This window comes from Capricornis sumatraensis, chromosome 9 (genome assembly GCF_032405125.1).
Source record: "Capricornis sumatraensis isolate serow.1 chromosome 9, serow.2, whole genome shotgun sequence".
NCBI lineage: Eukaryota > Metazoa > Chordata > Mammalia > Artiodactyla > Bovidae > Capricornis > Capricornis sumatraensis.
The window spans coordinates 13,633,625-13,649,744 of record NC_091077.1 but is presented as its reverse complement, the minus strand read 5'-3'; the positions used below and the strand labels follow the sequence as shown (position 1 = coordinate 13,649,744).

At 41.7% G+C, this 16,120-nt stretch overlaps 2 protein-coding genes across 2 annotated transcripts in view; both read left to right on the top strand.

Moving 5' to 3' along the window:
- Window positions 1-16,120, top strand: part of LOC138085677 (zinc finger protein 160-like) — a 406,927-nt gene that overhangs the window by 150,269 nt on the left and 240,538 nt on the right. The window lies entirely within an intron of this gene.
- On the top strand, window positions 583-1,523 carry LOC138086457 (olfactory receptor 1M1-like). The gene is given in 2 exon segments (XM_068981265.1): window positions 583-1,117; window positions 1,120-1,523. Coding segments are annotated over 2 exon segments (939 nt in total).

Genomic DNA, 16,120 nt, shown 5'->3' with positions numbered 1-16,120 from the left:
GGGGTCTCATGTATGGCAGGTGGATTCTTTACCAGCTGAGTTACCAGGGAAGCCTGTATTATTACTATTTTAAAACAATGCTTTGTTCAGATTTTTTCTACATTACTACCAATTTCTTGGCTGATCATTGCTTCTCAGATAATGCTTTTTTCTGGATTCGGTTTGTTTTGTCATGATGTAAACCCTTTAGTAGTTTCCCCAGCCGGAGTTCATGCATGGCTTACTGTCAGTCTTTGTATGAGTCAGGGATATCCAAGGGAGCAACCTCGAGCCAAAGCTTGACATGAGATGTAAACACTACATCAATGGTTCATGATGGAACACATATATAAGTAGACATCATAATTAGTCCAGATTGGAAATTTAGGGTGGGTCCCCTGGAGGAGGAAATGGCAACCCACTCCAGTATTCTTGCCTGGGAAATCTCATGGACAGAGGAAACTGGCGAGGCTTGCAAAGAGTCGTACATGACTGAACACACGCACACACGGAAATTGAAGGTAATCTCTTCGAATCTTTCAGAATCATCTCAATAGCATTCATGTAACTTCACCTTTCAATACTTCCAGAGGAATCATATCCATGGAACCAGACAACCAAACCAGCTCCTCTGAGTTTATTCTCCTGGGACTTTCAGAAAAGCCAGAACAGGAGACTCTCCTCTTTGCTCTGTTTCTCTGCATGTATGGGGTCACAGTAGTGGGGAACCTGTTGATCATCCTGGCCATCAGCACCGACTCCCACCTCCACACCCCCATGTACTTCTTCTTGGCCAATCTTTCCTTGGTTGATTTCTGCCTGGCCACCGACACTGTCCCCAAGATGCTGGTGAGCATCCAAATCAAGAGCAAGTCCATCTCTTACTCCTGCTGCCTGACACAAATGTACTTCTTCCATTTCTTTGGCATCATGGACAGTGTCTTAATAGCCGTGATGGCTTATGATAGGTTCGTGGCTATATGTCACCCCTTACACTATACCTCTATCATGAGCCCACGCCTCTGTGGCCTGCTGGTTGGAGGCCCGTGGGTGTTTTCTGGCTTCATCTCCCTCACCCACATCCTCCTGATGGCCCGTCTGGTTTTTTGTGGCAATAATGAGTTGCCTCACTACTTCTGTGCCTCACCCCACTCCTCAGACTTTCATGCACTGACACCTCTGTGAACAAGATCTTTGTGCTCATTGTGGCAGGGATGGTCATAGCCATGCCTTTCATCTGCATCCTGGCCTCCTATGCTCGCATCATTGTGACCATCGTGAAGGTGCCCTCTGCAGGAGGCAGGAAGAAAACCTTTTCCACCTGCAGCTCCCACCTCTCTGTGGTTGTACTCTTCTACGGGACCACCATTGGGGTCTATCTGTGTCCTTCATCTGTCCGCACAGCCGTGAAGGAGAAAGCCTCTGCTGTGATGTACACTGCCGTCACCCCCATGCTGAACCCGTTTATCTACAGCCTGAGGAACAGAGACCTGAAGGGAGCCCTGATGAAGCTGGTCAACAGAAAAATCACCTCAACCTCCTGACCACCAGGACACCTGGAAGCTTCCAGGGAGTTATGATGTAAACAGCTGGGTCCTTGGGCGAAAATCTGGAATTTCATGGGTTGGGAGAGTATCACTTTAAATATTGAATTGCAGAAGCTCAAGATAACCCTGTAACTATTTTCTCAATTATTGGGACCACCGAGTGTCCTTTAGGGGCATGTCTCATGCTATATTTCTACAAGAATCAGTCTAGTTCTAGCAGATTGGATTTATTCTGGTTCAGAATCTACTTTGCTGTGTTGTTGCTCAGTAATGTCCAACTCTCTCGCAACTCCATGGACTGTAGCCCAATAGGCTCCTCTGTCAATGGGATTTCCCAGGCAAGAATACTGGAGTGGATTGCCATTTCCTTCTCCGGGGATCTTCCAGATTCAGGGACTGAACCCGTGTCTCCTGCATTGCAGGTGGGTTCTTTACCAACTGAGCCACCAGAGAGCACTCAACAAGTATTTATTGAGTATGTATCCTGGGTTTGACGTTAGATGCTGAACATAGAGTCATGAACAGGAGTAACAAAAATCCTTATAGTTTGAAGTTTATAGCTGACAGTTGGAGAAGTTCTTTGACAGTAATAGTAAAATGGAATATAAACATAAGAGGAAAGATATAGTAGGAATACCCAACAGAGTCTGGAAGGGAGAATCAGGGAAGGTCTCCTGGGAGAGGTGAGCCAGAAACCCAAAGTATAAGATGGTATCATTCAGGCCAAAAGAGGAGAACGAGTGCCTCAGAAGGCCAACAACATGTGAAAAGGTGACAGAGCAAGTGAAAGAGAGAAAAACATGCATTTGTGAAGTGAGAAGTCCAGTTATGGCGAATGACTTGGGGAATGTGCAGTCCTGAGGGCTTTAGGACCAAGATAAGAGTATGGCCTTTCTCCCAAGAACCAGAGTGTTAATTTGACTTGCAGGGACCAACATCAAGGAGCAACTTTGAATGAGCTGTCCACCCTTCCTGTCACTTAGCCTATCTTCTCAGGGAGCAAGATGGCTTGTGTTAGATAAAAGTTGTGCAAGGCCCAAGGGAGAAAGAGATTCAGACTGTACGCTAAGAAAGTGAAGAACCATCACTTGTGGCATTTATCTTCATAGACAAAGAGGAGAATATTAGTCAATTCGATGATGAACCTCTAAACCAGAAGAAAGCTGAGGTATGTCTCCTTCTCAATACATACCTAGGCGTGTATTGTATTACTTATTCCGTGTATTGCAATAAGTAGTAACATGGCTGATACCAGAAATGAGAGTTATTCATTGCACATTTCTGCCATCTTATCATGCTTCTCTGAGCTCTTTTAATTGTTCTAAAGTTCCTATAAGGGCGATACATTATATTTATGTCTATCGCGGAGTAGTCTTAATACTCATAAGGAGTGTATGTGCATGTGTGTGTGTGATCAGTCGTGTTCAACTCTTTGCCACCCCATGGACTGTAACCCACCAGGCTCCTCTGTCCATCGGATTTTCCAGGCAAGAATACTGGAATGGGTTGCCATTTCCACTCCAGAAGATCTTCCTGGCCCAGGGGTTGAACTCATGTCTCGTGTGTCTCCTCCATATGCAGACAGATTCTTTAGCACTGCACCTCTCATATGGAGATTCACAACTAAAATGGAAAGAGTGGTGACTTTGAATGGGGCCAGAAAGTTTCAAATGGTGCTAAGCAGCTGACGCCATCTTAAGCAGAATGGTTTTGCATTATCATACATCTAATTTTCTTTTGTGGCTTTCCTTTCTTTTTTTTTTTTTTTACAATCTCTCAATTCTTTATGTAAACATTTTCTAATAGAAAATTTTAACACACAATGCTGACATAATTGTTTAATGAACTCCCATACACCTCTTTCCTCAGCCACATAACCACCAACCTCTGGCCAATCCTACCTCATCTATAATTATATCTCCCTCTCCCACTCTTGTATTCAACAACTTAATTTTTTAACCTTTTCATTGGAGTATAGTTGCTTTACAATGTAGTGTTAGTTTTCGCTGCACAGCAAATGAATCAGCTATGCATACATACATCCCCTCTTCCTTGGACTTCCTTCCCGTTTAGATCATCACAGAGCATTGAGGGGACAAACTGCTCCTGTACTATTTGGTCTGTTCTCGTGAGCTGTCTATTTTATGCATAGTATCAGTTGTGTATATGGGTCAATCCTAATCTTTCATTCCAGCCCACCACCTTTTCCCCTTTGGTGCCCACACGTTTGTTCTGCACATCTGTGTCTCTGTTTCTGCTGTGCAAATGAATTAATCTATACTATTTTTCTAGATTCCACAAATATGCATTAATATATATTTGTTTTTCTCTTTCTGATTTACTTCACTCTGTACCATAGTTTCTAGGTCCATCCACCTCTCTGCAAATGACCCAGTTTCATTCCTTTTATGGCTGAGTAATATTTCATTGTATATATGTACCACATTTCTTTATCCATTTCAATATCTTAATTTTTTTAAATAAATTACCATTTGAGAAAGGCACATTAGTTTGACACAACCTCATTCGAAGCTGGATTGCTTATATAGGTCACTTGATGGACCCATTTTTTATTTTATTTTTTAAAAGAAGGCAGATAGATTGAATGCACATGATTATTATTCCTGGGGACATGACCTCACTGTTATAAGGACTGAGTATCACCATAAATAATCTTTAAGGATCCTCACTGTTGCTTTCTATTCAAGAGTATTAAATTAGACTTTTTCAGTTGAAACATCAGACCGCCAGACCTTGGCCCTGTGGTAGGCTGGAAAGACAGTGAAATCCTCCATTTTCTGGTAAATAAAATCCAGAATTTAAGAATATTGGAGTTTGGAGAAGGAGGTGGAATCCATCAGTCTGGACTGGTCCTTTTTTGGAAAAACCAAAAATCAAGTGAAAGTTAGTCCACGGCGCTCCTTGAAATTTCCCTTCATCCCCCTGCCATATGAATGCAAATCGTTACAATGCTGGTTGGGAGAGGATTGGAATGACCATACAGAGACGGGAAATTGTTAGAACTCAGGGGCTCATAGAATTTCGTGCAAACCTTTCCCTTTGTATCCTGTTTGAGTTGAAGCACTTGTTTACCTCCCTCCGTCTCCTGTGCAATGAGGAATACCTCATTAATGCCGCAATAAAAATTTCTTAAGATTCTGTCAGCCAAACTATCTCTGTCTTGCTTTTTGTTAAGAGGTTAAGAGCTGACTTTCTTTGAGGTACAGTGCATGGGAGTCCACCTGCCAACGCAGGGGACACGGGTTCAATCCCTAGTCCAGGAAGATTCCGCATGCCACACCCAGAGCAACTAAGCCAGTGCGCCACAACTACTGAGTCCATGCTCTAGAGCCTGCAGGCCCCACCTACTGAAGCCACTCACTAGAGCCTGCGCTTCACAGCAAGAGAAGCCACCACGGTGAGAAGCCCGTAAACCGCTACGAAAAGTAGCCCCTGCTCACTGCAACTAGAGAAGTCCTGTGTAAAGCAATGAAGACTCAGCCCAGCCAAAAATAAATAAATAAAATTATTTTTAGAAAGCTATAACAAAAAAGAAGTTAAGAGCACAAATCTAATATATATAAATACAAATGAATTTATTTACAAAACAGCAATGGACCCACAGCCATAGAAAACAAACTAACCAAAAGGGAAAGTACAGGGAAGAGAAATTAGGAGTTTGGGATTAACATATACACATCACTATACATAAAATCGGAGAAAGCAATGGTACCCCACTCTAGTACTCCTGCCTGGAAAATCCCATGGACTGAGGAGCCTGGTGGGCTGCAGTCCATAGGGTCCCTGAGGGTTGGACACGACTGAGAGACTTCACTTTCACTTTTCACTTTCATGCATTGGAAAAGGAAATGGCAACCCACTCCAGTGTTCTTGCCTGGAGAATCCCAGGGACGGGGGAGCCTGGTGGGCTGCCGTCCACTGGGTCACACAGAGTCGGACACAACTGAAGCGACTTAGCAGCAGCAGCAGCATACATAAAATAGATAACCAACAAGGTTACAATCCCTTATATACCACAGGGAACTCTATTCAATAGTCTGTGATAACCTGTAAGAGAAAAGAATCTGAAAAAGAATGCATGTATGTGTATAACTGAATCACTGTGGTGTACACCTGAAACTAATGCAACTTTGTGAATCCACTATGCTCCAATTAAACATGTAGACAGGGGACTTCCCTCATGGTCCAACTGTTAAGTCTTTGCTTTCCAACGCAGGGGGTACAGGTTCGATCCCTGGTTGGGGAGCTAAGACCCCACACGCCTCACAGCCAAAACACAAAGCATAAAACAGAAGCAATATTGTAACGAATTCAATACTTTAGAAATGATCCAGATTTTAATAATGTATACAGGATTTCCCTGGTTGTCCAGGGATTAAGAGCCCACCTGCTAATGCAGGGGACACAGCTGGATCCCTGATTCAAGAGGATCCTACACACCATGAAGCAACTAAGCCCGTGGGCTCCAACTACTGAGCGTTCTCATCTAAAGCCTGTACTCCACAACAAGAGAAGCCACCGCACTGAGAAGCCTGATAAGAAGACAGAGAGAGAAAAGAAATTAAGACCACAACTCCAGGACAGAGTTATCCTGATAGCCCTCACAATATCAGCTTCCCACATTTGTTGGCATTGGTATCTGTTTATTCAGTCATTCACCAAATGAGCTCTGACTGTAAAGCAGCAAGCAAGAAAGAGAAAACAAAGCCCTTTCCTATGACTACAGAGGTTTAGTACAAGGAGTTTTGTGGTGGTGGAGGGGAGTGGTGATGGAACTCTTCTGCATCTTGACATCAGAGCAGTGACTCTGAAGGTGCTAAGAAATTTAAGTGGGACTCTACTTCCCAAATCCCACACATCTATACAAAGGATACCATACCAAGGATGGCACAACAGAAAAAAAAAGTTAATTTCACTGATATTAATTTTAAAAAGAAATTAAACACTAGAAAGCAAAGCAACCATTCCCCATTCAGCAGGGAAAACAACAATAAATAAAGAGATGATCTCTGTGCCAGATAATTACCAATGGTGAGAAGGACTTCAAAGGCACTAGGAAGGGTATGCGACAGAGACACATGGGGATGGTATTTTAATCTGAGGACTTCTGAGAGCAATCGGTCTCTATTATAAGGTGACTTCTGAACTGAGTCCTGCTGAATCAGGCAAGAGGGAAGTATTCCTGTGAAGGAGATGGGAACAGTGTGCCAAAAGAAGGGAACCGCATGTGCAAAGTCAGAGATAAGCCAGTATTTAAATAAGTTGTAAGGAGCTGTCCATGCCTTTTTTAAATGTAATTATTTTCTTATTCGTCTTTGTGCTGGGTCTTCATTGCTGTGCAGGCTTGCCTCTAGTTGTGAGCAGGGGCTATGCTCTAGCTGTAGTACACTCGCTTCTCATTGCAGTGGCTCCTCTTGTCGAGGAGCATGGGCTCTAGGGCACTGGGACTTCAGGAGTTGCAGCACGTGGGCTCAATAGTTGCAGTTTCCAGGCTCTAGAATGCAGGCTCAATAGCTGTGGCTTAGTTGTTCCATGGCATGCAGCATCTTCCTGGACCAAGGATTGAACCCATGTCTCCTGCATTGGCAGGCAGATTCTTTACCACTGGTTTTTTACACAGATTCTTTACCAGGGAACACCCCATGCTTTTAAATATATATTTAGATTTGTTCACTTCTTAATCCTGGAACAAAATCCTGCAAGTACTATCAACCCAACATAGAACTCAGCTTAAAACAACCAACAGTCATTATCTTCTGGTCTTGTTAGGTCAGAAAACTGGGCATGGCTTAGCTGGGTGACTGGTTCTGAGTCTTTCATAAGGTTGCAGTCAAGATGCTAGAAAGGGCAATTCCTTGGCGGTCCAGTGGTGAGGACTCCCACTTTTACTGTGAAAGGTGTGGGTTCAATCCCTGGTCAGGGAACTAACCACACAGTGTGGCCAAAACAACAACAAAAAATATGATGCTAGCAAAGACTGTGATCATCTCATACCTTGACTGAAGATAGAGGAACTGTTTTCCAGTCTTACACTGAGCAGATCTCAGTTCTCTGCTGATGGGTAACAGTGCCTGGGCATATAGACCTTTTCACAGTGCAGAGAGAGAGAGAGGGAGAGAGACAGAGACACACAGAGAGACAGAAACAGAGTGAGAGAGTGAGGGAAAAAGGAAGGAGGGGGTGGGGGAAGGGATGAGTGAAGATAAGGAGGAGGGCACAACCAGACAATCTTTATAATCCAATATCAGAATGAGTTTTTATCATCTTTGCTGTATTCCATTTGTCTGAAGCAAGTCATATGTCCAGCCCATATTCAAGGCAAGAGCACTATACACGGAGTAAATACTAGGGGACAGAGATTTGGGGATCATAGCCACCTTCAGTTCCGTACACTTCAGTTCAGTTGCTCAGTCGTGTCTGACTCTTTGCAACCCCATGAATTGCAGCACGCCAGGCCTCCCTGTCCATCACTCCCGGAGTTCACTCAGACTCACATCCATCAAGTCAGTGATGCCATCCAGCCATCTCATCCTCTGTCGTCCCCTTCTCCTCCTGCCCCCAGTCCCTCCCAGCATCAGAGTCTTTTCCAATGAGTCAACTCTTCGCATGAGGTGGCCAAAGTACTGGAGTTTCCGCTTTAGCATCACTCCTTCCAAAGAAATCCCAGGGCTGATCTCCTTCAGAATGGACTGGTTGGATCTCCTTGCAGTCCAAGGGACTCTCAAAAGTCTTCTCCAACACCACAGTTCAAACGCATCAATTCTTCGGCGCTCAGCCTTCTTCACAGTCCAACTCTCACATCCATACATGACCACTGGAAAAACCATAACCTTGACTAGATCACCTTAGTCAGCAAAGTAATGTCTCTGCTTTTGAATATGCTATCTAGTTGGTCATAACTTTTCTTCAAAGGAGTAAGTGTCTTTTAACTTCATGGCTGCAATCACCATCTGCAGTCATTTTGGAGCCCCCCAAAATAAAGTCTGACACTGTTTCTACTGTTCCCCCCTCTATTTCCCATGAAGTGATGGGACCAGATGCCATGATCTTCATTTTCTGAATGTTGAGCTTTAAGCCAACTTTTTCACTCTCCACTTTCACTTTCATCAAGAGGCTTTTTAATTCCTCTTCACTTTCTGCCATAAGGGTGGTGTCATCTGCATATCTGAGGTTATTGATATTTCTCCCAGCAATCTTGATTCCAGCTTGTGTTTCTTCCAGTCCAGCGTTTCTCATGATGTTCTCTGCATTGAAGTTAAATAAGCTGTGTGACAATATACAGCCTTGACGTACTCCTTTTCCTATTTGGAACCAGTCTGTTGTTCTATGTCCAGTTCTAACTGTTGCTTCCTGACCTGCATACAGATTTCTCAAGAGGCAGGTCAGGTGGTCTGGTATTCCCATCTCTTTCAGAATTTTCCACAGTTGATTGTGATCCACACAGTCAAAGGCTTTGGCATAGTCAATAAAGCAGAAATAGATGTTTTTCTGGAACTCTCTTGCTTTTTCCATGATCCAGAGGATGTTGGCAATTTGATCTCTGGTTCCTCTGCCTTTTCTAAAACCAGCTTGAACATCAGGAAGTTCACGGTTGACATATTGCTGAAGCCTGGCTTGGAGAATTTTGAGCATGACTTTACTAGCATGTGAGATGAGTGCAATTGTGCAGTAGTTTGAGCCACCTTAGAGACTGCCAGATGCCTTGACATCCTCCTAGAGGCGTTTTTTCATTGACCCACAATGTAATGGGAGGTTGAGGATGGCTATTCTCCAAAGCTGGACTTTGGTGCTGGTCTAAACACTCAATTCATGCAGTTCCACATTGAGACACACGGGGGCAACAGAAACACATACCTAAGACGTCTCTCTCCCCTCAAGTCCTTGAAACCAAAGTTTCCAAGTTTCCATGTAACGCCTTTTTGGTACCAGACACAGGCTAGCAAATCCTGGGTCTTACACCACCCCCGCCTCAGGTACTTCACCATAGGGGAGCCACAAACTCACAGCTTCCCCAAAGGCTTCCCAAGTTGGAGCACTTTAGGAAAGTAGCCTACGTGTTCTGAATTTCTCATCCATTTACCCACCATCAGGATTCAAGGAATCTGTGCCCTGTCTTCCGACCACACCCCAGACCAGCACTCTCTGGGGTCCAAATAGGGGAGATCCACAGGGCCCAGCTGTTTCTCAGGCAGGGAGAGGGTGGGGGGCAGAAGAGGAGAGAGGAAGGGATTAGGGAGGGAGAGAGAAGAGAGACAGAGAGAGGCAGTGGCAGAGAGATAAGGGAAGATACAATGAATAATAAGACAAAAATGAGGATGCATGAGTCCAGAGGAGACCCTGGAACAAGACAGGATGTAGGGTCTACTTTATCTGAGGGGTGGGGAACAAGACAGAGTTTGAAGAAGAAAGTCAAGGTGAAGGTGAAGAGACAAGACTGACCCAGCAATGGCTTATGGGGATACTTCCCCTGGTGGATCAATGGTAAAGAATCTGCCTGCCAATGTAGAAGAGACCAGTTGGATCCTTGGACAAGGAAGATCCCCTGGAGGAGGAAATGCAACCCACCCCAGTATTCTTGCCTAGGAAATCCTATGGACAGAGGAGCCTGGCCAGCTAGAGTCCATGGGATTGCAAAGAGTCAGACACAACTGAGCGACTAAACCACACACACACAAAAAAACTGGGAGGTATATGTTTTTTTCTAATATAAATATATTGATTTTAATTAGAAGTTAATTACTTTACAATATTGTATTGGTTTTGCCATACATCAACATGAATCCACCACAGGTATACACGTGTTCCCAATCCGGAACCTCCCTCCCTCCTCCCTCCCCATACCACCTCTCTGGGTCGTCCCAGTGCACCAGCCCCAAGCATCCAGTATCATGCATCAAACCTGGACTGGCAATTCGTTTCATATATGATATTATACATGTTTCAATGCCATTCTCCCAAATCATCCCACCCTCTCTCTCTCCCACAGAGTCCAAAAGACTGTTCTATACGTCTGTGTCTCTTTTGCTGTCTCGCATACAGGGTTATCATTACCATCTTTCTAAATTCCATATATATGCGTTAGTATACTGCATTGGTGTTCTTTCTGGCTTACTTCACTCTGTATAATCAGATCCATTTTCATCCACCTCATTAGAACTGATTCAAATGTATTCTTTTTAATGGCTGAGTAATACTCCATTGTGTATATGTACCACAGCTTTCTTATCCATTCATCTGCTGATGGACATCTAGGTTGCTTCCATGTCCTGGCTATTATGAACAGTGCTGCGATGAACATTGGGGTACACGTGTGTCTTTCAATTCTGGTTTCCTCAGTGTGTATGCCCAGCAGTGGGATTGCTGGGTCATAAGGCAGTTCTATTTCCAGTTTTTCAAGGAATCTCTGCACTGTTCTCCATAGTGGCTGTACTAGTTTCCATCCCCACCAACAGTGTAAGAAGGTTCCTTTTTCTCCACACCCTCTCCAGCATTTATTGCTTGTAGACTTTTGGATCGCAGCTGTTTTGACTGGTGTAAAATGGTACCTCATTGTGGTTTTGATTTGGATTTCTCTGATAATGAGTATGTTGAGCATCTTTTCATGTGTTTGTTAGCCATCTGTATGTCTTCTTTGGAGAAATGTCTATTTAGTTCTTTGGCCCATTATTTGATTGGGTCATTTATCTGTCTGGAATTGAGCTGCAGGAGTTGCTTGTATATTTTTGAGATTAGTTGTTTGTCAGTTGCTTCATTTGCTATTATTTTCTCCCATTCAGAAGGCTGTCTTTTCACCTTGCTTATAGTTTCCTTTGTTGTGCAGAAGCTTTTAAGTTTAATTAGGTCCCATTTGTTTAATATTTCCAATATTCTGGGGGGTGGGTCATAGAGGATCCTGCTGTGATTTATGTCGGAGAGTGTTTTGCCTATGTTCTCCTCTAGGAGTTTTATAGTTTCTGGTCTTACGTTTAGACCTTTAATCCATTTTGAGTTTATTTTTGTGTATGGTGTTAGAAAGTGATCTAGTTTCATTTTTTTACAAGTGGTTGACCAGTTTTCCCAGCATCACTTGTTAAAGAGATTGTCTTTTCTCCATTGTATATTCTTGCCTCCTTTGTCAAAGATAAGGTGTCCATAGGTGTGTGGATTTATCTTTGGGCTTTCTATTTTGTTCCATTGATCTATATTTCTGTCTTTGTGCCAGTACCATACTGTCTTGATGACTGTGGCTTTATGGTATAGCCTGAAGTCAGGCAAGTTGATTCCTCCAGGTCCATTCTTCTTTCTCAAGGTTGGCTATTTGAGATTTTTTGTATTTCCACACAGATCTTGAAATTATTTGTTCTAGCTCTGTAAAAAATACTGTTGGTAGCTTGATAGGGATTGCATTGAATCTATAGATTGCTTTGGGTAGTACACTCACTGTATTGATTCTTCTGATGCATGAACATGGTATATTTCTCCATCTGTTAGTGTCCTCTTTGATTTCTTTCACCAGTGTTTTATAGTTTCCTATATACAGGTCTTTAGTTTCTTTAGGGAGATATATTCCTAAGTATTTTATTCTTTTCATTGCAATGGTGAATGGAATTGTTTCCTTAATTTCTCTATTTTCTTGTTATTAGTGTATAGGAATGCAAGGGATTTGTGTGTGTTGATTTTATATCCTGCAACTTTGCTATATTCATTGATTAGCTCTAGTAATTTTCTGGTGGAGTCTTTGGGGTTTTCTATGTAAAGGATCATGTCATCTGCAAACAGTGAGCATTTTACTTCTTCTCTTCCAATTTGAATTCCTTTTATTTCTTTTTCTGCTCTGATTGCTGTGGCCAAAACTTCCAGAACTATGTTGAATAGTAGTGGTGAAAGTGGACACCCTTGTCTTGTTCCTGACTTTAGGGGAAATGCTTTCAGTTTTTCACCATTGAGGATAATGTTTGCTGTGGGTTTGTCATATACAGCTTTTATTATATTGAGGTATATTCCTTCTATTCCTGCTTTCTGGAGAGTTTTTATCATAAATGGATGTTGAATTTTGTCAAAGACTTTCTCTGTATCTATTGAGATAATCATATGGCTTTTATTTTTCAATTTGTTAATGTGGTATATTACATTGATTTATTTGCGGATATTGAAGAATCCTTGCATCCCTGGGATAAAGCCCACTTGGTCATGGTGTATGATCTTTTTAATGTGTTGTTGGATTCTGATTGCTAGAATTTTGTTGAGGATTTTTGCATCTATGTTCATCAGTGATATTGGCCTGTAGTTTTCTTGTTTTTTGGTATCTTTGTCAGGTTTTGGTATTAGGGTGATGGTGGCCTCATAGAATGAGTTTGGAAGTTTACCTTCCTCTGCAATTTTCTGGAAGAGTTTCAGTAGTATAGGTGTTAGATCTTCTCTAAATTTTTGGTAGAATTCAGCTGTGAAGCCGTCTGGACCTGGGCTTTTGTTTGCTGGAAGATTTCTGATTACAGTTTCAATTTCCGTGCTTGTGATGGGTCTGTTAAGATTTTCTATTTATTCCTGGTTCAGTTTTGGAAAGTTGTACTTTTCTAAGAATTTGTCCATTTCTTCCACGTTGTCCATTTTATTGGCATATAATTGCTGATAGTAGTCTCTTATGATCCTTTGTATTTCTGTGTTGTCTGTTGTGATCTCTCCATTTTCATTTTTAATTTTATTGATTTGATTTTTCTCCCTTTGTTTCTTGATGAGTCTGGCTAATGGTGTGTCAATTTTATTTATCCTTTCAAAAAACCAGCTTTTGGCTTTGTTGATTTTTGCTATGGTCTCTTTTGTTTCTTTTGCATTTATTTCTGCCCTAATTTTAAAGATTTCTCTCCTTCTACTAACCCTGGGATTCTTCATTTCTTCCTTTTCTAGTTGCTTTAGGTGTAGAGTTAGGTTATTTATTTGACTTTTTTCTTGTTTCTTGAGGTATGCCTATATTGCTATGAACTTTCCCCTCAGCACTGCTTTTACAGTGTCCCACAGGTTTTGGGTTGTTGTGTTTTCATTTCATTCATTTCTATGCATATTTTGATTTCTTTTTTGATTTCTTCTGTGATTTGTTGGTTATTCAGCAGCGTGTTGTTCAGCCTCCATATGTTGGAATTTTTAATAGTTTTTCTCCTGTAATTGAGATCTAATCTTACTGCATTGTGGTCAGAAAAAATGCTTGGAATGATTTCAATTTTTTTTTTAATTTACCAAGGCTAGATTTATGGCCCAGGATGTGATCTATCCTGGAGAACGTTCCTTGTGCACTTGAGAAAAAAGTGAAATTCAATGTTTTGGGGTGAAATGTCCTATAGATATCAATTAGGTCTAACTGGTCTATTATATCGTTTAAAGTTTGTGTTTCCTTGTTAATTTTCTGTTTAGTTGATCTATCCGTAGGTGTGAGTGGGGTATTAAAGTCTGCCACTATTGTTGTATTATTACTAATTTCCCCTTTCATACTTGTTAGCATTTGTCTTACATTTTGCATTGGCTTCTATGTTGGGTGCATATGTATTTATAATTGTTATATCTTCTTCTTGGATTGATCCTTTGATCATTATGTAGTGGCCTTCTTTATCTCTTTTCACAGCCTTTGTTTTAAAGTCTGTTTTATCTGATATAAGCATTGCTACTCCTGCTTTCTTTTGGTCTCTATTTGCATGGAAAATCTTTTTCCAGCCCTTCACTTTCAGTCTGTATGTGTCCCCTGTTTTGAGGTGGGTCTCTTGTAGACAACATATATAGGGGTCTTGTTTTTGTATCCATTCAGCCAGTCTTTGTCTTTTGGTTGGGGCATTCAACCCATTTATGTTTAAGGTAATTATTGATAAGTATGATCCCATTGCCATTTACTTTAATTGTTTTGGGTTTGAGTTTATACACCCTTTTTGTGTTTCCTGTCTAGAGAATGTCCTTTAGCATTTGTTGGAGAGCTGGTTTGATGGTGCTAAATTCTCTCAGCTTTTGCTTGTTTGTAAAGCTTTTGATTTCTCCTTCATATTTGAATGAGATCATTGCTGGGTACAGTAATCTGGGCTGTAGGTTATTTTCTTTCATCACTTTAAGTATGTCTTGCCATTCCCTCCTGGCCTGAAGAGTTTCTATTGAAAGATCAGCTGTTATCCTTATGGGAATCCCCTTGTGTGTTATTTGTTGTTTTTCCCTTGCTGCTTTTAATATTTGTTCTTTGTGTTTGATATTAATTTGATTAATATGTGTCTTGGGGTGTTTCGCCTTGGGTTTATCCTGTTTGGGACTCTCTGGGTTTCCTGGACTTGGGTGATTATTTCCTTCCCTATTTTAGGAAGTTTTCAACTATTATCTCCTCAAGTATTTTCTCATGGTCTTTCTTTTTGTCTTCTTCTTCTGGGACTCCTATGTTTCGAATGTTGGGGCATTTAACACTGTCCTGGAGGTCTCTGAGATTGTCCTCATTTCTTTTAATTCGTTTTTCTTTTTTCCTCTCTGATTCATTTATTTCTACCATTCTATCTTCTACTTCACTAATCCTATCTTCTGCCTCCATTATTCTACTATTTGTTGCCTCCAGAGTGTTTTTGATCTCATTTATTGCATTATTCATTATATACTGACTCTTTTTTATTTCTTGTAGGTCTTTGCCAAACCTTTCTTGCATCTTCTCAATCCTTGTCTCCAGGCTATTTATCTGTGATTCCATTTTGATTTCAAGATTTTGGATCATTTTCACTATCATTATTCAGAATTCTTTCTCAGGTAGATTCCCTATCTCTTCCTCTTTTGTTTGGTTTGATGGGCATTTATCCTGTTCCTTTACCTGCTGGGTATTCCTCTGTCTCTTCATCTTGTTTATATTGCTGAGTTTGGGGTGGCCTTTCTGTATTCTGGCAGTTTGTGGAGTTCTCTTTCTTGTGGAGTTTCCTCGCTGTGGGTGGGGTTGTACAGGCGCTTGTCAAGGTTTCTTGGTTAGGGAAGCTTGTGTCAGTGTTCTGGTGGGTGGAGCTGGATTTCTTCTCTCTGGAGTGCAATGAAGTGTCCAGTAATGAGTTATGAGATGTCAATGGTTTTGGAGTAACTTTGGGCAGCCTGTATATTGAAGCTCAGGTCTGTGTTCCTGTGTTGCTGGAGAATTTGCATGGTATGTCTTGCTCTGGAACTTGTTGGCCTTTGGGTGGTGCTTGGTTTCAGTGTAGGTATGGAGGCATTTGATGAGCTCCTGTCAATTAATGTTCCCTGGAGTCAGGAGTTCTCTGGTGTTCTCAGGATTTGGACTTAAGCCTCCTGCTTCTGGTTTTCAGTCTTATTTTTACAGTAGTTTCAAGACTTCTCCTCCTATACAGCACCATTGATAAAACGTCTCCTTTCGAAGATAATGGGCTGTTTTTCTGGGTGCCTGATATCCTCTGCAGGCATTCAGAAGTTGTTTTGTTGAATTTACTCAGTGTTTAAATGTTCTTTTGATGAATTTGTGGGGGAGAAAGTGATCTCTCTGTCCTATTCCTCCACCATCTTAGGACTACCTCAGGGGTATATGTTTTAAGAGACCACATTTTGTTTATCCATTCATCAGTTCATGGGCATTTGAGTTGTTT